This window comes from Erithacus rubecula (assembly GCF_903797595.1).
Source record: "Erithacus rubecula genome assembly, chromosome: 8".
Lineage (NCBI taxonomy): Eukaryota > Metazoa > Chordata > Aves > Passeriformes > Muscicapidae > Erithacus > Erithacus rubecula.
This window is the reverse complement of record NC_136659.1, coordinates 7,971,374-7,995,795: the sequence shown is the minus strand read 5'-3', so window position 1 is coordinate 7,995,795 and position 24,422 is coordinate 7,971,374. Positions and strand designations below refer to the sequence as shown.

Genomic DNA, 24,422 nt, shown 5'->3' with positions numbered 1-24,422 from the left:
GTACCTGTCCCTGACAGGCACCTCTGCGATACACGACTGGAGGACTGTCCACATTCCTGACCACATGCCAAAATCCTGGGCTAGGGGAGAGAGTGCAAGGAAGCAGGGCAGGGAGGCTCAGAGGAGCCTGGGAATCAGAGATGGGCACTGTCCCCCCATGTCCCACCACTCCATTTAGGAATGATGCTGCACCACTGTCCATCCCCAGGATGCCCTTCCACTCTCCAAGAAGGAAATCTGGAGCATCCCTCAGTGCCTGCTAGACAAGAAGCAGCTCTGTGGAATGCAGCCTGGCCCAAGTGTGGGCTCAGATGAGCTCTCAGGAGGAGCCACTGTCCATGCTGTGCCCTGTGGCAGATACAGGACAGCCCCATCAGGACAAAAGCAGAAATTCCCAGAATCATCCTACTCATAACTGAAGCCTTTATTTATGCTCTAGTCTCAAGATAACTTCTGAAAGCAATCCCTTCTCATTAATGGCAACATGCATCCGTGTCACTTCTCTGTTTATGGTATTCAGGGTGAAATCTGATTACATAAATCTTCCTTTATAAAAGTGAAATAACAGATTTCAGGAATAAAAAGGGCTGCTCTGCTCATTTACCATTGAAGCCTGAGTTAATGAGTATACTGTGTGCTCTGGGGAACAATTTGCTGTAAATTATGTATATTCATGAAATTCATTTAATTCTCACAGCAGATTCTCCAGTATTGGTGAACTTTAGCGACCCCCCCCAGCCCTGCTAGAGCCTAAAATGAGGGGAGGGAGGGTAATGGGATCATGCCTGGATGAGCAGGTCTGTGGGCACGCACACCATTAACACCTTGGGGTCTGTTTACAAAGGGAGAGGTCAGGCAGAAGCACCAGATCTGTCGATTCACACCACCCAGTTATACAAAAACAAGCTTTTGGAAGTTACAGTAAGTAGTTAGGAAAGAGTTCTTTGGTTACATTACTTTATCCTACATTGCTCTGGCTGTTTTTATGGAAAAGTCTGGAATGGCTTCTGAAATTATCTCCCGTGATCTAAAACAACATATATTAGGGCATATATAATGTTCCTGGTGATACTGCCCAGTTTGTTTCCATTTGTGATGGGCACTGAACATCCCTGTGCTCCTCCAGAGAGAACTAAGTGAACATACAAAGGTTTCTCAGTTCAAATGACTGTTTACAAAAGCCTCTGTACCAGAAAGGAACATGCATGAGGAATCCTAAGATTATTTATTCCAGTATATCAAAGAAAGTGGACAAAATAGGATATTCCAGTTGGTGCTAGACAAACAATTCTAATAAGCCCTGTGCTGAGAAGCAGTTGCAAAGAGTGGAAACAGCTATTGATGTTTTAGTTGCAGTTTCCTGTTAAAGCTTACAAAAGGGTGAGAATGGAACAAAAGAGAGAAAGTTCCTAATAAACCACGGAAGATCTATTTCAGAATGTTATTTACACATATTTAGCACTCGTGCAGCCTGCCAGACCAACAACTCAACATGCTAGAGTGGGAAGTGTGTTTTGAACCAGCAAGTCCTGCTGTCTGACACAATTCAGATTGCATTAAATGCTCCCAGTGAGTTTTTCAGCACAACCATTAAAGCTGTTTACAGAAAATTTTGGCTTGCAAACGGGAAACCCCACACAGAAATCTGTTTGCTAAAGCAGCTAGGTGTCTGCTCCTAGCAACTGCAGCCTCAGCTAATGAATTTTAAAAAATGACTGGTACAAGACCAAAAAAGGTTATTTGTTACAAGCAAAGTACTTTGGGGTTTCTAGTTATTTAAAGAACACAACTCTAAAAGTTAATAAATGTTCCAGTTTGTTTTTGTGGAATGAAAGAGTTAGCTTGCAGACAGATGTAAAAATGCAAGCAAACTAAATAACCTCTGGTGGGCTTTGTTCATTCTGAAGTATTAAGAGCCTAGTTGCAGTTGAACATCTGCCTGAGAGATTAGTTAATAATACTCAGGTCTTTGTGCCCAGAGGAGGAGGGGAATGTGGGGATCAGTCCTCCCTGTCCTCTGATGTTTTACCCTTTTTCATAGGGAACATGGTATTTTTATTTACTTTTAAATGAATCTCATTTAAACAAGAGGTTATTCATTATCAAATAAAAAGCATCACTACATTATTCACCCCTCCCTGTCTGTACAGTTCTACTGTCTGATGATGATTTCTACAGAAATGTATTTTCTGTAGCTTTCTCTCACCCTACCTGCTCAGAAATCAGATTATTCGCTGAGTGGTTTTAGTGGCTGCTGGGAGGGACTCAGCAGTGGAATTTGAGGGGTGGAGAAAAAGACCTCTGCCTTCACAGCTCATTCACTGTGCTTTTACAGCTTTACTTATTGCAATTTACTTGCACATGCCCTAAAAAAATTATGATCATCTGGAAGTTATGCATCATACACTGTGAGAAAACTCCAAAACTACATGGCAGTGTATTAGGACTTGCCACACATCATAGGAGTTTTCTAAAACAATGAGTTGCCTTTAAGTTCTCTCACATATTTTGGGAGGGACAAGGGGAAAACTAAAAATAAAAGTACAAGAGCAGTCTAAATAGATAGTGTCACAGGCACTTCCTCTTAAAGTCTGAGATAAAACAGAGATATTTTTCTAGTAGAAGATTTTTTAAGTAAGAATACTGCCTGTTTGAGTATAAGCTTTCAAAAAACTCCCAAGCACTTAACCTTTATCAGACTAACATGAGAACTGACTCTTTCTTTTTATTCTGCTGTTGTCTTCATTAGACTTTCTGCCTGGATGCTTAAACAAAGGTAGAAAACAAATCCAGGCAAAGTGTTATTTGTCATATTTGAAGGTGAAAATGGGAAATATGTATGTACAGTTTCCCTCCCACACCTTCGAGATACACAACCAAACCAAAGCTTTCTTTCTTTCAAGAAAAATAAAATGATAGACAAAAGGGGCTTTTCCTCCCTGTTTTTGATTTTATGAAAGATGAGATGTTTGCTTATCTAGAAAAATGCTGAGTATCATACTTAGTAAAATAATCATATCACAAGTAAGCAATAAGGAAGGAAATACATTTTTGCTTGACTTTGTCTTGCTGTTTCCTATCTCTCCTCCCATCAGCTTCTTTAAATATTCATTGAGTATGAACAAACATTTCAGTGGTCATACTAAATAACCTTTCTACACCTAAAGCTCCTATTGTATACAATTTAAAGGCTTTAGAAGGGCTTTTTTTCTTCTGGCAAAATGAGAAGAAATACAGCTTTTTTGAAAAAAAAAATTGATGGTTAAAAAAAATAAATAAAAAGAGAAAAGAAGAGAAAACCCACCCAAATTCTGAAGCAATTCTCAGAATTGGAAAGCACCAAAACCTACTTAAGTCCTTTTTTAAGATCACCTTGAAAACACTGAGATAATCAGGCAAACCCCTGAGTGAACTTTCTAATGGTTTCATAGCACATCACTCTACATTACAAGTTGAAACCAGCTAACACCTAATCCCCTGCCTGAACCACTGAGAACAGAGCCAGCTGCTCAGGTACAGCACATCCAGTATTCACTGATATTGAGTACAAAACCTTGTTTTTGCAGAAATGCCTCTCTGTTTTTCTTCATGATCTAGTAAGATATTGTCCCTGGAGTAGAAAGAGTGCATGCTGAGTGGCAGGAGGAAGGTTTTCTCCAAGGAAATGTCACCAGCATTTGCAGAAAATTGTCACCAGTTCAGAATGAAAATTCAAGCTTCCCCCATTTGCTTAAATTTAGCATCATACTGGTAGTTCTTGAGAAGAATCCAGTCTAAATAAGATCATTTGTTTGTAACTCATGGCATGGAAAGACCTCGTTGGAACAGAATAGAGGAGAAAGCTTCTAAGAGCAACAAAATTACACTAGTATTAGCAGATATTTTGATTTGAAAGAAGAAAAGCAAATCCTCAATTTTTCTTTGTTGGTATTTGTCAAAAGACAAATATAAATTTTCTCCTTACATGTTTGAATTTATTAATACAATTTTGCATATCTAAAGAATCCACACTCTTATTCCTCTTCTAGCTGCTAGTGTTCATGTCACTCTAAGTTAGGATTCCCCAATCTCAAGCCATTTTTTGTTAAAATTCCTTAATTTTCCAACTTATACTACTCTTTTGCTGATAGGAGATAATTTTCAATCATTCATTCAGAAATCAAGATAATGTTGGGCAATTTCTGTCCTCAGCTAAAGAAAAAATGGAAGGGCAGAGCAACAAGAGCTGGCAGTACAGAAATGATAAGGAAATACCAAGCAGTGCATTCTAAAGTAATTACAGCCAAGAAGTGTGAAATACAGGCAGAACATTTTTAGTTTTATTATTTTTCCATGTCAAAAACATGGTTATTGTGACTTCTAGTAGCTATTGTTTTTCAATAGCTTGCAATTCCTGAGATATTTAGTGTTGCAATTCATTTATCAATTTATTACTGAAGAGTTGCAATCCATCTGCTCCCTTACTGCAAAAAGGGGCTGCTCCAGGAGCACAGGTGGCAGCTCCCTGTTGACCTTCTTGGCAAATACTCAAACTGAATCAAGTTGAAGGAGCACCAGCCTGGCATAAGTATGGAAATCACTACAGACAGTTTCTACAGCTTTATGAGTTCGAGAAAAAAAAAAACAAAGGGAGGGGGGAAGTGAATTTCCACACCATCTCTTGATTCAGATGGTTTTCTCTTAATGAAACAAAGAAAAGGAGAGAAAGAAAGAGTTTTTGAAAGTTTTGCATATCAAATACTAGGAAAGTCCCTAGTAACTGGCATCCTTTGTGGGGAATTTTAACACATCCCACTGTCAAAAATTTTTTAAAAGCTTCCACTACATAAATGTATTTTTTCAGCTCCAAGAGAGGACATTTACTTCTTCTTGACTTGGTTAAATAGCTTTTGTTTGACTCCTTTAAACGCTTGCAGTGCTGGAATTCTGTTGGGCAGTGATAATCCAGGACTAAGGTAAGCCTCAAAGTCTGAGGCTTTGCAGCTTCAGGTACCAATGTATGGCATTGCCACTCACTGGCCATCTAGGGGGAGGGTGAACTCTGTTTTACTACCAAAAAGAAGTAATAGCCACAAGCACAAATTAATATGCCCATCAGTGGACTTACACCAGATTTCTCCCCAGAGTTTTCAGCCCAAGCCTTATAAGTAACAGGACTTTCCTCCCTCTAATCAAGGTATAGATGGATGAGACGGTCTTAGCAATAACAGCTGAAACAAGGCAGGACTGTTTCCCCCTCTCCAGCTTCACATGTGCTCATCCTTAACAGTAAATTGATCCTTTGCTGAGCAGTTTCAGTCCACCAAGAAGCAGAAAACCCAGTCATTAAAAAAAAACATGAACCATTTCCATGGCAGTCAGCAGCCTGGATTGGCTCCCTAAGGAGTCAGGCACTGGGCTGGAGCACAGCCAGGAGCACAGCCACTCTCTGCAGCAGCTCATTTGCCCTGGCTGTTGCTGTTGGACCTCTGTTCCACAAGACACCCCACTCAATCCTTTGCAGGAAGGTCACAGCCATTTCCCACACTTCTGTATTCCCTTCCCAAAGTCACATCCTGACACTACACAGAGAGAGATTGGGAAATATGCCCAATAAAGGGGACTGTGATTATATTACTGGACCTGAAGTGCAGTGGTGTTGAAGGAAGCTGTTAGTTACTGTCCTTACAGCCATGGAGCTGTCAGGGAGAAATGTGTAGTGACAGATCTTTGGCACTGTTATTTGACATGGAAATCAGCAGTGGATCCTTAATCAAGTCTCCTCTCACTGCCCAGGAAGGAGCAGGCAGGAAGGGAGTGCTTGGTGTTTCATCTGAGGCAGACTGTGTCCTGGGGTGGCATTACTCATCACTTCTTGTCTACAGAGAAGCTGCTAAAAGCAGTCAGGTTCCTAACTCCTGTTCCTCAGGGTGATTGACACAGATGGTGGCTGGAGTAAAGCACCATCCTGAACTGCTTTTAGGGAGATCAAAGGAGGCACAGCACTGTGGCTACTCTTGGTGTGCATTGGTTGCACTGTGGGATATGTGCTTTTCCTGTCCTGAAAATACTTCGGAAACCATAGAAGCAGTTTTGTTTCATTGCTAACAATGTCAGGCAGTCAAAGCTTCCTTGGAATGGCATTTGGTACCTTGGTCATTTAGTTTTAAGAGTCCTGCATCTTTCACCTTAATCCATACCTGGAACCACAGTGCACATGGTATTTAATACCAAGTGGCTCAAGCCAAGTTGCTATGATCAAAAGTACCATTTTTAATATGGTATTTCTTTACTTTGCAATTGAAGTCAAAACATATTTCAGATTACACATCTCTTGCAAGAGCTCACAGGAAATGTTTAGTGAAAAACATTAGAAAGGTATGTTTAATGCCATGGTACTTGTTGGATACAAAAGCAATGTGTTCACATTTTTGTCAGATGAATTCACACCCTTGTGTCTAACAAAACAATTGGTATGAGAAATCAAAGGAAGATATGGCATCAATTAAAGTATGTATAAACTTACTGTGCCACATTCAGAGACAGCTAGAATAAAAGAGGTTCTGAGTGGCAGGGAGATATGATGAAAATAAAGACTGATGATAAAGAGGAAAAAATAGAGTAAGTCCAGAATTGGAAACGACATAGAAAAAGAAATTAAATGTATTAACTCTGATGAATGGAAAAACACTATGAGCACAGAATGAAGGGTATCTGAATGAATGAATGATACTGAATGAAAGGCATGAAGGGTACTGAGAAGCACTGAATAAATACATCACAATAAAGGAAACTGCTTGAGAGCCCTCAATCATTCCAATTTGATAAATACAGCATAAACCAATATTAGTTCAAACTGTTCCCAGTCCTCAGTCACACATCAGTGAATCAGCATTTTATTTATGGTGGTGTAAAAATATCGATTTTTTTGGTTCTTATGACAAAAGTTACTTATTCCTTCATCTCAGGTACATTATTTTTTGAAAGAGAAAAATTGTTCACAGACATTAAAATTTAAGTCTTCTGTTTTATGCTGAGGAAGCTTTCCTGCTTGCATCATTACCATATTGATATGCTTACAAACTTTTTTGTTGGCAAAAGTGCTACATGCTAAGCAGCAACATCCTATTGAAAATCGAAGAGGTGATAAAATCGTGCCCAGAATAGGCTGACAGGAAAGCCCCTTCAAAACAGCTGTGTTAGCAGGGGAGCAATTTGATCTTCAGATGATATACACCTCAGAAATGTGTCTTTATAATCTCTCTGGAACATTGTTAAGAATATTTTATGACTGTGGCAGTAACTGATGCTGCCCTGAAAGGCTGAACCAGCACATGGAAAGGGGAGTCTTTTCCACCCACACCAATCTGTAGCTCATACATCATGTTGCTTGTGATTTCCAGAGGGACACCCTGAATTCTGGAAATTTTTTTCTGAGTTGTATTTACTTGTGCTTGCAGGGCAAATATCATGGTAATCCCATGCATATAGCAGTGATCATCTCAAACTGCTTAAGAGAAGAAAGAAGAATATTGGCTGCAGCCAGCATGCCTGTACAGGTAATGAATTACATTTCATTAATCTGCTCCATGTTAATCTGCTCACATGCTTTTCAGACCAAATCCTATCCCCTTATTCCACTGAAGTGATTTATTTGCACTAGGGGTTGCCAAATGTTGCCCTTTAAACTCACATTTGAACTTCATTAGTGTCTCTTCTGCTGGAAACACTGCTATGAGGGACTTCCAGTCACAGCTAATCTTCAAAGACTTTAATCTGTAGGAAAGGTTTTAAAGAGATTATTCTTTGCAAAACAGATGTGTGTATTTTAAATTATGCAATGCATTAATTCATATTAACTATGGAATGCAAAAGACAAGACATCAAATATTTTATAGAGTTATTGATGTTTTTTATGTCATTTGGAGGAAAAAAATAATTCTAATTACCTATGAAACTTATTTTGGGGAAATTGTTACAAAATTAAAACCCAGAGAAAATTTTCAAGACCAATGTGTTCTTGGTAATCACTCATGGATGTAATACGTATTCCTATATTAGTCTTGTGCCATGGATCCTTTTAAAAAATTTTAATAATCTATAATAATCTACTTAATTTAATGTCTGCAGTATGCCCATGCCTTTTCATCTCTTGGATTTCAAAGTTAAAGCTGCATGTTTTTCAAAGGTGCAGAACTAAACATGTCTGTGTGTTTACAGCAGTCTCTCATGGTTGAACACTGGCTTTGGAATTCCCTCTCTGTGCTGGAACTTGCAGTGCAGTTCCTATCACCTACCATTATTATTATATTATTATTTGCCCACTAATTACCTGTTCCATGTGTTCCAGGGGCCACTGGAAAAGTCTCTACAGAACTCAGTGGTTTCAGAACGACAGAGAAATGTAGAACACAAAGTATCAGCCATCAAGAACAGTGCTCAGGTACCTTTTGTGTCCCGTGGGCTGCCTCTCACGACTTTCATACAGACACCTGAACTATCTTTAATCTGGGTAGCACAATTCTGCCAGCAGACACACCATCCATTTTCCAGTATTCCAAGGACATCTGGCCAGACTGACAAATCAGGACACACCTGGATCCCAGGGTGTCAGCAGCTGTCTGGGCTCAGTGTGAGAGCTCCCTATTTTAAAGCTGTCACGCTCATCCCTATGTGAGCTGCAGGCAGTGCAGTAAGAGCATACCTTCAGTCTCTAAAAACATGTGAGGTTCAGAAAATGTGTTTTTGCATCTTCACCTCCTTTAGCTGGGTCAGCAGTAGCTCAACCCTCACGACCTCTGAATCATGTACGAGACCTTTGTAGACCGAGGGTGTGTGACATAATTAGGTGGTTTGGAGAGGTGGGGGGACAGGAACACTGGGAACTGATGGTAACCACTCACCAGGAGTTTGCAGGGCAGAGCTGGGCTGAGTCAAACCCATAGCTATGTCCCAGAGACCTTGAAAGCTCAGAAAATACCTGCCCAGTTCAAGGCAGGATAAGGATTCAGACACCCACAGCTATTTTGCTATGCCAGCCCCACTTCCACCTTTGCAGTAGTCTCAATGTAGAAACTATATTTTAAATACCTCTCCATATGTTGTTCAAGAGTAACACTGGAAAGAGATCCTAGATTCTCTCATCAGTGTCTACTTTCACAGAGAACAGAGGTTAGAGAGATCAAATCTTAGAAGGATAAAGTAATTTCAGAAGAATGTAATGCTAGGTCTCTATCTACACTTAAAGTTGTAAGATAAGAGTTGTAAAGCAAAGCAGCAGCCTGTCATGCTGCTCCTGCCTGTGTGAGGAGGCACAGCCACCCCTGAAGGACCAGTGACAATGAGAACATTTTCTAGATAGCAGGGTTTGGGGGTTTTTTAGTAGGTAATTAAGTTGAACACAGAAATTAGCCTGCTCCTCGTGCATGTAATTTCATACTTGACATGTATAATTCAAAATTTTAGTCTCCAAAATAAAGAGTAAACCAAAATGGCTAATTGTGTGTGGGCTCATTTAGCAAGCAAGTTTCTGTATTTTCACAGATACTTAATGTGCATATCTTAGGGAGCTAAAAGGGATTATCTATGAGTTGTTGGCAAAATCAAGGCTTCCTATAAACAGCACAGAAATAAACCTTAGAAGTACAACAGATCATTTCCTACAGTTTTATTTTCCTTATTTTGATGGGATTTTTTGAATTATCATTGATTGGTTACTAGAAAATATCTTAAATATTTTTTACAGCACATATGAAAAGAAAGCTGCAAAATGCCAAAGCAGCAAAAATGTTTCCTTGCTTTATCCAAATTTTTAAGACATTCTGTAAATAAATTCAACAATTTCAGTTTAGCTCAGGCTAACACAATCATTCCTACTTTCCACTATGTCATTGCACTAGTAAACTAGAAGGGATAAAGCTGAATCAGCCACCATCAACTGCAGGACAGAGGGTAATATTTGACTTTCTAAACAATATTTACTTTCTAAAGTAAAATAAATCTCTAGCTATAAATGTGTATTTATTATTCAATCATACTTTTTAAAGTTTGCAAGATAGTAGAACAAGGGTTCCAATAACTGTTCAGGGGTTTTCAAATGGTGAGAAAGGAAAACACTACATTATATATTTGTTCACTTCTTTCCTGGGAAAGATGACTGACCAAGATGTGAAATACTTGGAAGACTTGCAAGAGGAATTTGACTTCAGGTATAAAACAATACAGAGCTTAGGTAAGAGTTTTTATATTAATTTTTAGATTTCCTAGGAAATGGCTGATTCTGCAGCTAGACTCCAGCATCAGGGGGTTACTAAATAATATATGTAAACATAAAAATGGATCTTTGGTTTATATAAAGTTATAGTCCTGAAACATAATGACTCTTTTGGGGTTAAGAGGGTAAAGAAAGTTAAAGTATAGTTGTTTCCTATGGATAAGCTGCCTAATGGCATGTAAAGTGGTACATTTCTTAATTTAAAGAACCTGTTTTTCAATATCCTCACCTTTTATATGGCACTTCTTTGGGAGAATGTGGAAGAGACTCTTATTTCCCAGAGTCATGCAAAACTGATTTTTCTCACCTCTAACTTGGCTTTTTGTTCTTTTTTGACCACAGTGGTGATAGCCAGCTGGTAAGCACTCTGAATGCATGTTTGACCAGCCTGGGATGGCTGAGATCTGCACATGGCAACTGTGCTTGCATGATCTCTTTCAGAAAAGAAACTGGGGTCTGCTTGTGTCTGCTCAGATATCTTTATACTATCTTCCTTGGAACATGCAAAGATACTGGCCTTGAAATGTCCAAGTCCTTAAGCACATCAACCCTAAATGTAGAAGACTGGATACAACCCAGCAATCAGAATTGCCATGGTTTAATGAGCTGCTAGTCATCAGGCCAATTCTAATTACTGAGCACACAGATACCTGAAAGCTGCTCCACTTGCATGACAAAACATGCTGACAATAAATGACTTTCAGGGCTTAAAATTGCTCTGCTCTGCTCCAGCACAGGCAGCTCACAGTGTGTGGGAGCAATTGCTGTGGCTGAGCTGGTGCTGGTTACCTGTCTGCCCCTACTGAAACATCCACCCTAACTCAATAGGAAGGCATCAATCCAGAGCTTAGCAGGCACACAGTTGGCACCAATTCCTTTTTTGAATGTAGCATGGAAGATGCAAAAGGTCGGGGAAAGTGAGGGTGGGGAAGAGCTGCATGTGAAAGAGCATGGGTGAGCTTGGTGAAACTACTGCATGATCCAGAGAAGGACAAATGTTAGAGAGAAGGGGAAATGCCCAGTGATCAGTGCTCCTGGCTGCTGAAATTCCCCCGACTATATCTCTGTTTCAAATACCTCTCAACCAGATATTGTAATTGTCCAAAGAGCTTCAGCCTAACTGCTGACACCACAAGCATATTTGTGTGTACAGATCAATCATTGATCCAAGCCAGATGTACATAATGCACAGGAGTATGCACAGGGATGAGAAATTTAGAGAACTCTGGGTATCATCTCTATGTTTTCTGCCTTTTCCACATGGACATTTACAAACAGGACCATAAAACTTTACGTTAATTTATGTTAATGTGGCCTGGTTATGGCTTTTTTCCTCTTCTCCCCTTGTAAACAGGCACATGCACCCACACATGTATTTATACTGATTTCTTTTCATCCTCTGCAGAGCAGAATGACAAAAACAGTGCCCTCATTAAACAGGAAATGTTGGCGTTGCAGGCGATGCTCAATACTTTAGACTACAAGAGAAAGGTTAGTGACAATGTTCTGTCATTTGTGGTTAATCTGCTTTCTCCCCTTATTCCCACACCAAATTCTCAAATGCGTATGTGCGCCTTTCTAAATTTTCATCTCAGAAGAGCAGATAAATTTCACCGGAGCTAAAAATTTGCAAAATGTTTGGGTGGGTCTGGGGGATTTTGACTAGAAGTTAAGAAATTGGCAATTAAGTAACAGCTCAATCAAGGATATGGTTTTGCTCACCTTAATAGTGAAGTAATTTGAGTCTGTAGTGGGGGGGGGGGGTTGCGTTATGATTAAATCAAGGGAAAAAAAAGTATTTTTTAGGATGCAAAACAAAAGCAGAACTTTTTGAACTCGACGGTGCTTGCAAGTGTCAAGACCTTGAAGATATTATGCCAACAAAGAACACAAACCCTCCAAAAAAAAAAAAATTACTGAAGAAGACTTCATAGAGATTCAGAATTAATGTACAATAGGTGATGAATCCTGAAGCAATAGGAACTAAACACGGTTTTTTTCAGAATAATTGAAAAAAAATTTAATAAGTACTTTGTGATAGTTGGTGAATTTTGCAGCCTCCGCCTGTGGTCAGTTAGTGACACCTCTCCTCTTTTCCAGGAAGTGCTCAGTAAAATAGGGCGTGTGATCCATGAGATCGATGTGCTGATGAGCAACATGCTGACCGAGGAGCTGCTGGACTGGAAGCGGCGGCAGCAGATCGCCTGCATCGGGGGGCCCCTGCACGGGGGGCTCGACCAGCTCCAGAACTGGTAAACCTGCCCTGACCTCGCCTTTCCACTGAAAACCACAGGAAGTCTGCTGCACTCAAAGTGTTCATTCCTTCAGATCAGTTGCAGCAGCAGCAAATTCACCCAGCAGCTAAGACAGTAAATAAGTAAAAGGTGCTAGCTGAAAGCAGTTCGCTATTCAGAATTAACGCTACGGTGAGCTGCTGAGCCTGGCTTGTGGCAGTCACTAATTTTTGGGTTTGACAGCTCCTCCAGGTACTCTCTTGGGGGTTTTGCTTGAGTAAGAATGGTGCTGAGTTTGTCGTTGAAGGCAGTGGGAGTTGTGTCTAGTCTTTGGGCAGAGGCTTTATGCTTTGACTCACTCCTCCAGACTTCACACTGTGCAGGGATTGAATGGCAGTAGTCTCTGTGGTGGCAACTCTGAAGTGGTTGCAAATCAAAAGAAAATAGCACTATATTTAAAAGATATCATAGCAGACAATGTCAACACAACATCATGGTCATTACTTTCCCATCAAAACTCTCAAATGGAAAAGAAGTAAAAGTAAAAAGTAAATAGGAAGGAAAATTACCAAGAAAAATTTAGACTGGAAAAAAAACATGAGCTTTTCCTTCTTTCTTTTTGTGCAGGTTTCTTATTTTTTCTTAACTCAAATACTTTTTTTTTTCCAACAAAGATGCTAAATATAGCCTTAAAATGTGATTTTATACACACATACCCTATTGAACTGTTAGCAAGTGTGTTTGGATTTCTTTTTCCTTACTGCTTTTACACTTCTTCAGTCTTGTGAACTTGCTTGTTCTACATAAATATTATTATTTTAAAGAGTACATTGTGCAAAACTCCCGAGCTGCAGGAAATAATTAATGTTGGCCCAAGTGCCCTCCATGTAAAACATCAGGACCATGTATATATTTCTTCCAAATTGTCACAGACAGTGTTGCTTTGTTGTGAAAATATTTATCTTTGAAGATAAAGCAGGTGATTTGCCCAATGTATTTAGACATTCCTGTAAACAAAAGATGAACGGATGGATGTGAGTTTGGACAAAGCTGGAAAGCACCATCCAATAAAGATTCTGATTTTCCCTAAGCAAGAGCTTCAGTAGCTCTTGTGTTCCACGAAACTGCTTACAAGGAAGATTGCAAACTAATTCTTTGTCTTGCTGTAGCTTTACGCTGTTGGCAGAGAGTCTCTTTCAAGTCAGAAGGCAACTAGAAAAGCTGGATGAACTCTTGAGCAGGCTGACTTATGATGGGGACCCCATTCCTGTGCAAAGACCTCAGCTGCTGGAAAAAGTCAACTTTCTGCTCTACAACCTCTTCCGGAAGTGCGTATGCCACTGCCAAAGCACAGAACTTTACCTCAACAATGAGGACACACTGCTAGGAGGAAGGACAAAAAGTTTAAGTGTCTGAGGATTTTAAGGACCAGGTTCCTCATATATGAAGTATGCACTCATCAAAAACTGGTCCAGGCAGCTTCTCATGGGAAGAATTTAAGGGCTTGTCATCAGGTTCTGACTCTTAAATCAATGTCAGAAATCCCCTTATTCTAGGAAGAGTTATGTACATTCTGCTGAGAAAAGTTGTGAGGTTTTGTGTTTGTGATTTTGCCTTTTTTTTTTTAGCAAATGTTCGGGCTTTTTTCCCTCTGTACCCTCTCCTGCTGCCCTCCCAACTCACCCTTCTATTAGTAGGTAAAATATTGGCATCATTTCTCTTGCCTTTGGTGCAGGCTATACTAGAGATATTCCACATGAGAGTCTTTGAAAGCAAAGTGGGCTCCATTGTTTGCTATATATATATATAAATTAAAATCATAGTTTAATTGTTATAGTTTAATTTCATTGCAGCCACTCTCAGTGTTTGTCAACATTGTGTTTTAGAACTATAGAATTTGGTGTGATTTTCAATAACTTGCAAATATCTTACAATTTAAGGAACCATTTAAGGGCAAGTTAGACCACTGGATCATTTTGAGAACTCAGAGTTGGAATGCATAAATCCCACTTTAACATCTGTAGAGAAATAATTCTTTAAGAGATACCAGCCCCTTCCCCCCACCCCAAACCCCCCCTCCAAAAAACCCCCAAAACAATCTGTTTGTTCATACAAAAATCCTAAAAATCTATTTGTTTCACTTCTCACACAGCTCCTTCGTGGTTGAAAGGCAGCCCTGCATGCCAACACATCCCCAGAGGCCAATGGTTCTCAAAACTTTAATACAGTTCACTGTTAAATTAAGGTAAGGGAAAACATCTAGTAGAGACTCCTTCATTTGTGTACTGTATTTTATCCTAGGAGAATCTAGAAAACAAAGCAGACCAACTTGCATTAGGGATGCATTCAACTGCAGAGGGATTTTCTGGAATGGGGATATAAAGTCCATGAATCTGTCACACAGAACAAGTGGCAGGAAAGAGTAAAACACAAGGAAGAAAGGCCCATTGTGGCTAAAGGCAGGGTTCTGTATGCATCAAATTTTGTTTTAATGACTGTACAAACTAAGCAAATAATGATTCTTGTCATACAAGCCACAATCAGAATACTCAGAGCCACTTCTGCACAGAGGAAAGAGAAACTGAGACATTTTGGGGGTCTTGGGGGAATCACAGACAAGTTATTTCTCTCCCAGAAGCTTCTTGCCTGACTGTGAAAGAGCAAAGGCTGGAGAAGAACCCTCATTTCATTTCCACCTTGCAGCACAAAATTCATGGAGGGCTGGGGGGTGAAAAAAGGTACATGAAGGAAAGCAGACACACATCTGTGGTGCAGTCAGAGACTACACAAATCCATTTCCTAATTAGTACTACTTTGATGTCTCTCCAGCCATTCCCTCAAATACATGCTAATTTTTCCACACACTTGGAGGGAGGGTAGGGCACCCACCACTGGAAGAGCCCAGCTCCTCTTTCTGAGTATTCAACCCTGTAAATTGTGTTATAATCATGGATGCCTAATCTGTTTTCAGATTATAATAATTTTTGATACTTTAATCTGGAGCAACCCATCTAGTGTTTTCTGGTGATACATTTATTCTGTCAATACTCACTCTCTTATTTTCTGTTTTGAAGGTTGCTAATTAAATTGCCAGAGCTGAACTACCAGATCAGAGTGAAAGCAACTATTGACAAGTAAGAAACTTAAAAGTGAAGATATTCTCTTATTCCCTACAAAGACCACACAGTTTTTTTCAGTGGCTACCCTATCTGATTTTAAAACTGCTTTTAAAAGGAAAGAAATATTTTAAAACCCACCAGTTAAAAGATCAGAGTAACACCTCTTTTTCATGTGGAAGATTTCTTTTTTTAAAACAAAGCTGCTAGGTCTATTGATGTTTTCAAATTGAAGGCAAGAAGTCTATTTGTCTCAAGACTTAGAAAAAAATCATCAGACTGATAGAGCAGCATCACACAAAAACTTGAAATCAAACTGTATTGATTGTTAGGTTTGAAATATCACCAAGCTCTCACCATTCAGCATCCCCAGCCCTAGCTACCAGCTACCTCCCTCCTTCTGCTTGCTGTGCTTCTGTAAGCCCCCAAAAAACACCTTGACTGCACAGACATAGATGTGAGCCCACAAGAAAGAGGGAAAACACCCAGTGAGGAGGGAGCAAGAGAGAAGCTGTGTACCATCTGATAATAAACAGCAAGATAAAATACACTACCTACATATGGCCAGATGCAAAAGTCTAAGGGGACAGTATGAATTTCAGTTCTTCAGTTTAAAAATTGTAGTTGTAGGGTCAATGCAAACCAACTTTAAGCAGGCAAAATCTACCACCTCAGATATGCTTTTCAGTATAAGTTCTGTCCTACACATTTACTGATTCACAATCCATTTCTTCTCTCCCCCCCCCCTTCTCTTTTAGAAATGTTTCAACTGTAAGGTAAGACAACAGAATATCATATTTATTATATTTCCCTAGTACAATGGTATTTGAGTACATCACTGTCATGTCCTCCCCAGTAACCGTAGATTTGTTCTGTGTGGAACACATGTGAAAGCCATGAACATGGATGAGTCTGCAAATGGAAGCTTGTCAGTGGAATTTCGGCATTTGGTAGGTTTGATACTTTTTACTGTTGTGTACTCCTGGCAGAGAGATACAAGATTCTTTAGAAACTCTGGAGGGAGAATTACTGTCAAGGCCATACTCATTTTCCTTCTGCTTGTACAAAAAGATTACTCCTACAACCTCTGTCATTCCACACTTTGTCCATTCCATAAAATAAGACTATATATTTTCACAGAAATGACAAAGCAAATCCTAATTGCCACCAGAAGAGGAAGGACTAATTACACTGAATTAAAAAGCTTCTCAGAGTTTGGTTAAAAAAAAACCCAAAACACCAAACCAGCAACAAAACCAAGCAGAAAAGCCCAACACAGAGAACAAACAAACACAAAACCTAAACCACACCACAGTTTTCTAGGGGAGATAGAATTGAATGCTTGAAATCTATTGGAAATTAATGCCTGTGATAAACCCTTGTGAGAGACTGCTTGTGTAACTTCTCTTGAATCCTGCTTTCTGACTAACACTCCCTTGCCTGTGGTATTTTTGGGGCTTAACCACAGACACAGTGCATTGGTGTAGTTTTGCAAGGGGACGTTGAGATCAATAGTTTTCAGCACTTTTTTTGTGTGATACACTTGGCAAGTACTCTAGTTAATGCTTTGCTATATTAACTTAGCTTCTTAAAACCTTTTAAAATGTCAGAAGACTCCTCACTGAATAGAATTTTCAAGGTGCAGTGTCAGACTCTTCATTAGATTTCATTTGTGTATTGCAAATAATATACATAAATATAATAAAATCTTATTATAACTAAGAACATCCTGGTTATAAATTATGTTCTTTACATGTACTTCTGTCTATAGTTTCTCTCACACATAAATACTGCTTTACTTTATCCAGCAACCCAAAGAAATGAAAACAAGCGCTGGAAGCAAAGGAAATGAGGTTTGTGCATTGATTTTACTTGTTGTTTTTGCTTACTCTCACAAATGTTTCATATTTGATTTTATTTAAATCAAAGAGTTGTTGGATTTTGAAATATATACTAAGGACAGGATCCAAAAATGTGTTTCACCTACTGTCACTTGTGTCAGCCTGGTCGTAGGTTCCCCTCTCGTGGTGACTCTGTGTATGGCACAACAGAACTAAACCCAGCACAAAGTTGTATTAGCGAGTTTAAAAAAAAATTTAAAACAAAAAAAATCACTCAATCACAGCCTGAAGAGTTGTAATAATACAAACACAAGAGTTATTTGAAGTATTCTTTAAGTACAAAGCAAAAGGTGTGACCAACATGAAGAATTTGACCAAAACCTGAACAGAAGATAATGTGTGCCACTCTCACACACATTTCTGAACAGAACAACTCACAACCTGATTAGCAAGACTGAAACTCAAGGCTCACCTCCCAGTTACTTTGCTGCTCACAAAATCACTAACACCACAACAAGCAAACGCAAAAATGTAGGTTAAGAAACGTTGACACTCCAGTTTTGGCAGCATTTTCCTCCTGCTTCTACACATTGTGCCTTAAAACTATATAAAGCTATATTAGGGCTGTGGAGAATTAGGACAGCAGAACTGTGACCTGGTTCACTGCTGATTTCCTCAAACAGAGCCTCTCCTTGGTCAAATCAGCCTGTGAATGTGGTTATTAGCAGAACAAGAGTTGGGATTTTCTTTGTTAACAGCAGCTATAATGCTTTCAAAACTTGGTTTGTTATAGGACATTCAGTATGCTAGAAATGTAGTTAAATATAACTGGCCTCATTAAAAAAAAAAAGAAGTTCTCTATTTTAGATTTGTCCTTTCATGCAGATGTACCTTTTCGGCTAGATGATTTTTCCATGAGAAAAATCTACTTCTGCAAAATCATAATGGGGGGAAGAAGGGTTATTTCACCAACCCTTTTCAACTTTGTGTCAGCAGCACAGGTTGAGCTGGATTGATTCAATCTGTATTGAAACATCTGAGCAGGTTTGATGAATTATTATTTCACCTAAAAGCCTTCAGGTCTAAGCTGGATTTTTCCCTTTGCAAGGCAGACTATTATTATTCAGATTCCTAAGGATCTCCTGTGGTCACAATTCCTCATTTATTCAGTATCTTTTATTGCAGTGGCCTGTACATCTCCTGGACGAGATGCTCCATGACAAAGATAAGGTCACAAGGTCCTCTGCCAAGAAATTACTTTTATTTTACATTGAGTGAAAGCAGATATTTCAGTAAGGGAAATCATTTCAATTTGCAAGTTTTTATTTCTTTTTTTAAAAGAAAAAAGTCAAAGCAAATGCATGATGGGGAGGGAAAGATCAACAACAAAGAAAATAGGAAAACAACAAATATATTTTTATACTTTGAGTTCTGGAGATGGAAATGTATTTCAAGAGATCTGTTTCCTAAGAGGCAGAGATTTGGATCTTTATAGAGCTATGTTGGTTTGTAATCAAAACAAACACTTATACTACAAACTTTAATCAATGATGACAAACAGATTTTTTTTTTTTTTTTTCATCCAAGAAAAGCTTGAGGTTTTAATACCAGATTTACTTTGGATTAATGATTTAGGCCTCTAGTCCTTCAACTAGTACCCACAGCAAAACTGGATAAAGGTCTATTTGTCATTAAAGCTGTGGTTATTTGCTTTGTTTCTACGTTTTTTTGCCTTGAAGTTGAACATCCCTGTTCAAAGTCAAATTGTCAACCAGTAAGGAAATTTTAGCAAAAGGAATTTTGGAGACAACTTTGATCAGACACACAAAATTATCTGTTAACTTCTTGTGTACAAATCTGTTTAGAAGTACTGCTTTAACAACATTAAGGGGTTCTTTTAGATTAACCAGAAAAAATACCAGGCTTCTGGACAAATTTAATGTCAGATTTGAACAAAAAAAATTGTATCCTTCACTTCATTCTTTTCCTGTTCTGCTTATATATTTGATATGAGTTTTCTTTCCACGTGTAACCTCAGCAGCTGCATTACTAGAACAGTGTTAATTTTAAATGCCAGCTGTGCACCCACAGCTTTAAAATCTCAATATTCCCTCAGGGTCCTCACATGGTGACTGAGGAACTGCACTCCATCAGCTTTGAAACACAGGTCTGCCTGTATGGATTGACCATAAATTTGGAAGTGAGTATTTGGGACACATCATCTGGGGTGGGAGCAAAAGGCATTTTCCAGCAGTTTATTGAAGTACAACAGTGTTGGGGCACACCACAGGTCTGCCTGCCCTTGGTGAGCTTCTCAGCACTAACCAGATTTCCAGAACTTCTGGAAAAGAACTCTGTGCTTTGGGAAGAAAGAGAGGCTAAAAAACCCAAGCACAGCACAGCACTAATGCTTTCCTCAGCAGCACTTACACACAGCATTCATTGTCTCCCCCAGACCAGCTCCTTGCCTGTGGTGATGATCTCCAATGTCAGCCAGCTGCCCAATGCATGGGCCTCTATTATTTGGTACAATCTGTCAACCAACGACCCTCAGGTAGGTCCTCAGCATGAAAATACTGACTTCCTGCAGTTGCACATTTGTATTATTTTGTTATTAAATACATTAAGTATAAAAAAGATGTATTCCCCTCTTGAGCTGGCCTTATTTTTGTCATGTACGCTGTTATCAACATCACACTTTACTGTTTCTCTCTTTATCTTTCTTTCCCTGCCCAGATATAAAACCACATGTACCCTTAGCTTTTCTTTTGGTAGCCTAAAGTTGTAGCTCTTAAACTAAGCAAAGGTGACAGGCCATCTCCACAACTTCTCTAGTTTTAATTTATCTTTCTTGGGTGTGACTGACTAAAACTAGACCTGTTAGAAAATAATTCTACCAGTACAACTCCAAACCTTGAAAGCAGATATATAGGTGACCCTGTAATGTACTTAAGTGCTGCTTTCCCCATGGATTTTATAGGAACTTGTGCTTTCTATGCAGATTATAAATGTTAAGTAGCAACTGCTAGGGGCTCTAACCATGAGCAAAGGCAGAATCATTCTTTCTAAGGCTCCAGCTGTCTCAGCACATATTTTAGATTGAGTCACTGTTACTGTATTTGCAGACTGTGGAATGGTGCTGTCAGTGGCTCTTGGGCTTTCAGCTGGGGATTAGTGCAGTCACACAGATGCCCAGAGGAGGGAAAGGGTCAGGCAGTCCACCATGGTGGCAGCCAGCTGACCAGCAGGCTGGACTGCATTATCACTCTGTCAAACTCTAAAAAGCTTTTGCACAGTCTTCAGTACCTGCATTGTGTGAACAATCCAGAAAAAAACCCAAAACCCCCAAAAATTAAAAAACTAAGATAAACCAAATGATTCAACAGTACATCACCATATCACTATGTAATGTTTTAAAGTTTCCATGCACTGAACATTAAAATATAATGATAATATCTAGATTTTTTTGGACAGCATTGAAGCATATTTTCACTGTCTTTACACAAGACACTAGAAGAGGCATAGCAAGGTATTTTAGCATCCAGGATGCACAGAGGGACTTTAGCCCTCTCACACTAGAACCCTGCCTGGGTGGGAGGGCGCACACACATTTTCCCCAGTGCTTCCCTACACACAGAGCTCACTTCCAACACTTCCAGATTCTGCTCAACTACTTGCAGCTTCCTCTTACAGCCTGATATGTATTCTATGGTTGCTATCTAAACAAAGCATTCATTCTGTTGCAGAATTTGTCTTTCTTCAACAACCCCCCTACTGCCACTTTAAGCCAGCTCTTAGAAGTACTGAGCTGGCAATTTTCATCATATGTTGGTCGTGGACTCAATTCTGAACAGCTCAACATGCTGGCAGAGAAACTTACAGGTGAGAGTGTAGAAATATACAGATTTTATTTGCTTTGGAAGTCTTATGTTTGGTAACTACAGGCAGGGGCTTTAAGCACACCCAGCTGGAAACCAAGCCCCACACAGTCCCCCAGAGTGAGATGGGGAGAGAAATGGAAGGGTAAAGTGAGAAAACTCATGGGTCAAGATATAGACAGTTTAACAGGTAAAGCAAAAGCCACACGTGCACACAAGGCAAACAAGGAATGCATTCACTACCTCCCATCTGCAGGCAAGTGTTCAGCCTGGAAATCAGGGCTGGATTCATCACACAAAGGAGTTACTTGGGAAGACAGATGCCATCAGCCCAAACATTCCCTCCTTCCTCCTTCTTACCCTTAAGTTTGCATGCTGAGCATGTCACCATATGGTGCAGAATATCCTTTTGGCCAGTTAGGATCAGCTGTCCTAGCTGTGTCCTCTCCCAGCTTCTCAGCACTCCCAGCCCCTTTTCTCATGGGGTAGGTTGAGAGGCAAAAAAGACCTTCCTTCACTGTGTGTAAGCCCTGCTGGGCAAGAACTAAACCATCCCTGCATTACCAACACTGTTCCCAGCACAAATCCCAAACACACTGGCTACTGTGAAGAAAATGAACTCTATCCCCTCCAAAACCAGCACAGCATGACCTCCACTTCCAGAGCTACTACCAAAAATATCACATGAAATCTCCTTTACAGAAAAGCAGGCATCAGCTTATTCTTATCACAAAGTAATTCAACTTTTGAACTTCCAGGCTGCTCAACTGATGGAAGAGGGCATCAAAATCACACTGAACTGTGATTTTAAATTTTTTTTTCCTTATTTTATTTTTTTTTTACTTCCTTAACAATTATCTCATACATCTGAAATCAAAAGGAAGTATTTTTGCTTGCTTATGAGGTTTGGTTTGGGGTTTGTTTCATTTTAAGTATCTGTCCTTGTGGGTCTGTTCATTTCTGGGATCTCAGAGATGCTTCACTGGTGTCAGCACAGCAAAGAGGCCCTGTAACCTCAGCAAGATGAACTGCTCTGAGACCCAAGGGTGCCCCAGAAGGGAGAGGCCCTGGGGAAAGCTGACAAGTAACATTTAGGCTGAAAGCTGAAACTGAGCACCTAGTGTTGCAAACACCATGTCACAGGCTACTCTAAGCAAGTATTTCCAAAACTATTACCACCTGCTTCAAAGGAATACAGAAAACCAGATCTACAGTCCCTTAGCATGCTCCCATCCCTCCCTTCCCAAGTCTGGATGTACTGTATTTCTCCCACTCATCCATACAGATATCAAGCAGTACCCATTTCATACCTTCAGAAAAATATATGCACCATTTAGCCTTTTTTTTTTTTTTCCTTTCAGGACAGCAAGTCAGTTACAATGATTATCAACTATCCTGGGCAAAGTTCTGCAAGGTACTGTTCCAAAAGTAAAATTAAACTCTTATTTCCCATAACACCTACAGCTATTCCTATCTCTGCTTTTCTGATGCTGCTGCTAAGATTCCCACTTGCCATATGTGGGACTTTCAGCTCAGCACAATCACATCCCTTATAAAAAACTAACTAGGGAAAAACCAGAAGCATAAATATTGGGATTAGGGATCAACTAGTTATATTGCCACAGATATCAGAAACTGCCATTATAGTGTGCCTTATGTATTTCTGTAAATGATCAATTGAAAGTATTACCAAAGCATGCAATACATTTTTCATAAAGCATAAGATTTTTCATGTGCTTAGTTTTGACCTAAATTACTTCAAGACAGTCAATATATGCAACCACTTTGATGAGGAAGAGAGAATGTATTGATAAAGAAGGTAAGCTTGTTGAATGAGTATTAACTATATTATTTAAACAAATACAGAACCTTGGAAGGAAGTTCAACTTTCTCATCTTCTTTTCACTCAAAATATAAATTTATAACTAAGTAGAAACCACAGATGAGATTTTTATTCTTCTTGAAAATGAGGTGCTTCCAATGCATATCTTAAAAATAGTTGGTTTTATGTCAGGTTGAAAGATGCTACTCAAAACCACAGCTCGAATTGTCATTCTCACTTGAGCAAAGTAGTTTATTCTTAAGAAACTGAGAAGAAACTGTCCTGGAAATGTTGGGTAACATCACTCTCACGATTCTCCCATTTGTGTTGGTTTTGTTTGTGTTTTGTGGTTGTTTTTTGACTGTTAGGAACATTTGCCTGGGAAGTCTTTTACCTTTTGGGTCTGGCTGGAAGCAATCCTGGACTTGATTAAAAAACACATTCTCCCTCTTTGGATTGATGGGTGAGCAACAAGGGAACTGCTGTATATTGATCTCTTTCCACATTTTCTATGTCCTTTACTCACCTCAGTTTTAGCCATGCAAAGGAGTATTTGCAATGAGTCTAACACTTCTGTCTCCTTCTCCCATTCATAACTTTTGGAAATTGCTGCCAAAGGGGAACAACATGAGATCTCTTAGAAGGTTTAGATCAATTCTTCAGTTCTGTCTATGCAATCAAGTACTGAGATAAATTTCACCAGCTCCATAGTACTCTGAGCTCAATGCCTACTTCAGGGCTGGTTAGCTCTGAGCAACCTGGTCTGGTGAAAGATGTCTCTGTGCATGGCAGGGGCTTTGGAACCAGGTGAACTTTAAGGTCCCTTCCAACCCAGGCCCTTCTTCTATGATTCTACACATTGCACAGATCAAAATCTGTATCTTTTTCCAAAAGTAAACCCATGATTTCCTGTTATACCTCAGGTACATAATGGGATTTGTAAGCAAAGAAAAGGAAAGAATTCTGCTAAAAGACAAGATACCAGGAACATTTTTATTAAGGTTCAGTGAGAGCAATCTGGGTGGAATTACCTTTACTTGGGTAGATCAGCGAGAAAATGGTAAGTACAATTAAAAGAAAAAAAAAAAATCAACAACTAAACCAAAACCTGAAATATACCTGCAATACAGAAGTCTAGTTCTGTTTGGTTAGAAAGTAAAATTCACATGTATCATGTCATAGTATGGTTTTGGACAAGATACAAGTATCATAATTTCTCAAACACAAACCAAAACTCTGTCATTCTACCTCTGAGCTCTTTATATTAACAAAAGCTCTC

At 39.3% G+C, this 24,422-nt stretch overlaps 1 protein-coding gene across 2 annotated transcripts in view; it reads left to right on the top strand.

The window, feature by feature from the left end:
* The window catches only part of STAT4 (signal transducer and activator of transcription 4), a 39,323-nt gene that overhangs the window by 8,858 nt on the left and 6,043 nt on the right, over positions 1–24,422 (top strand). For both annotated transcript variants that reach the window (XM_079311776.1, XM_079311775.1), the window contains exons 4-20: positions 7,440–7,538; positions 8,330–8,422; positions 10,132–10,210; positions 11,658–11,743; positions 12,353–12,504; positions 13,656–13,814; positions 14,639–14,731; positions 15,561–15,620; positions 16,361–16,378; positions 16,459–16,552; positions 17,411–17,455; positions 19,560–19,643; positions 19,899–19,997; positions 21,190–21,325; positions 22,683–22,735; positions 23,512–23,606; positions 24,067–24,203. In XM_079311776.1, coding sequence (XP_079167902.1) covers positions 7,440–7,538; positions 8,330–8,422; positions 10,132–10,210; positions 11,658–11,743; positions 12,353–12,504; positions 13,656–13,814; positions 14,639–14,731; positions 15,561–15,620; positions 16,361–16,378; positions 16,459–16,552; positions 17,411–17,455; positions 19,560–19,643; positions 19,899–19,997; positions 21,190–21,325; positions 22,683–22,735; positions 23,512–23,606; positions 24,067–24,203 — 1,582 coding nt within the window. The remainder of the gene's footprint in view (positions 1–7,439; positions 7,539–8,329; positions 8,423–10,131; positions 10,211–11,657; positions 11,744–12,352; positions 12,505–13,655; positions 13,815–14,638; positions 14,732–15,560; positions 15,621–16,360; positions 16,379–16,458; positions 16,553–17,410; positions 17,456–19,559; positions 19,644–19,898; positions 19,998–21,189; positions 21,326–22,682; positions 22,736–23,511; positions 23,607–24,066; positions 24,204–24,422) is intronic.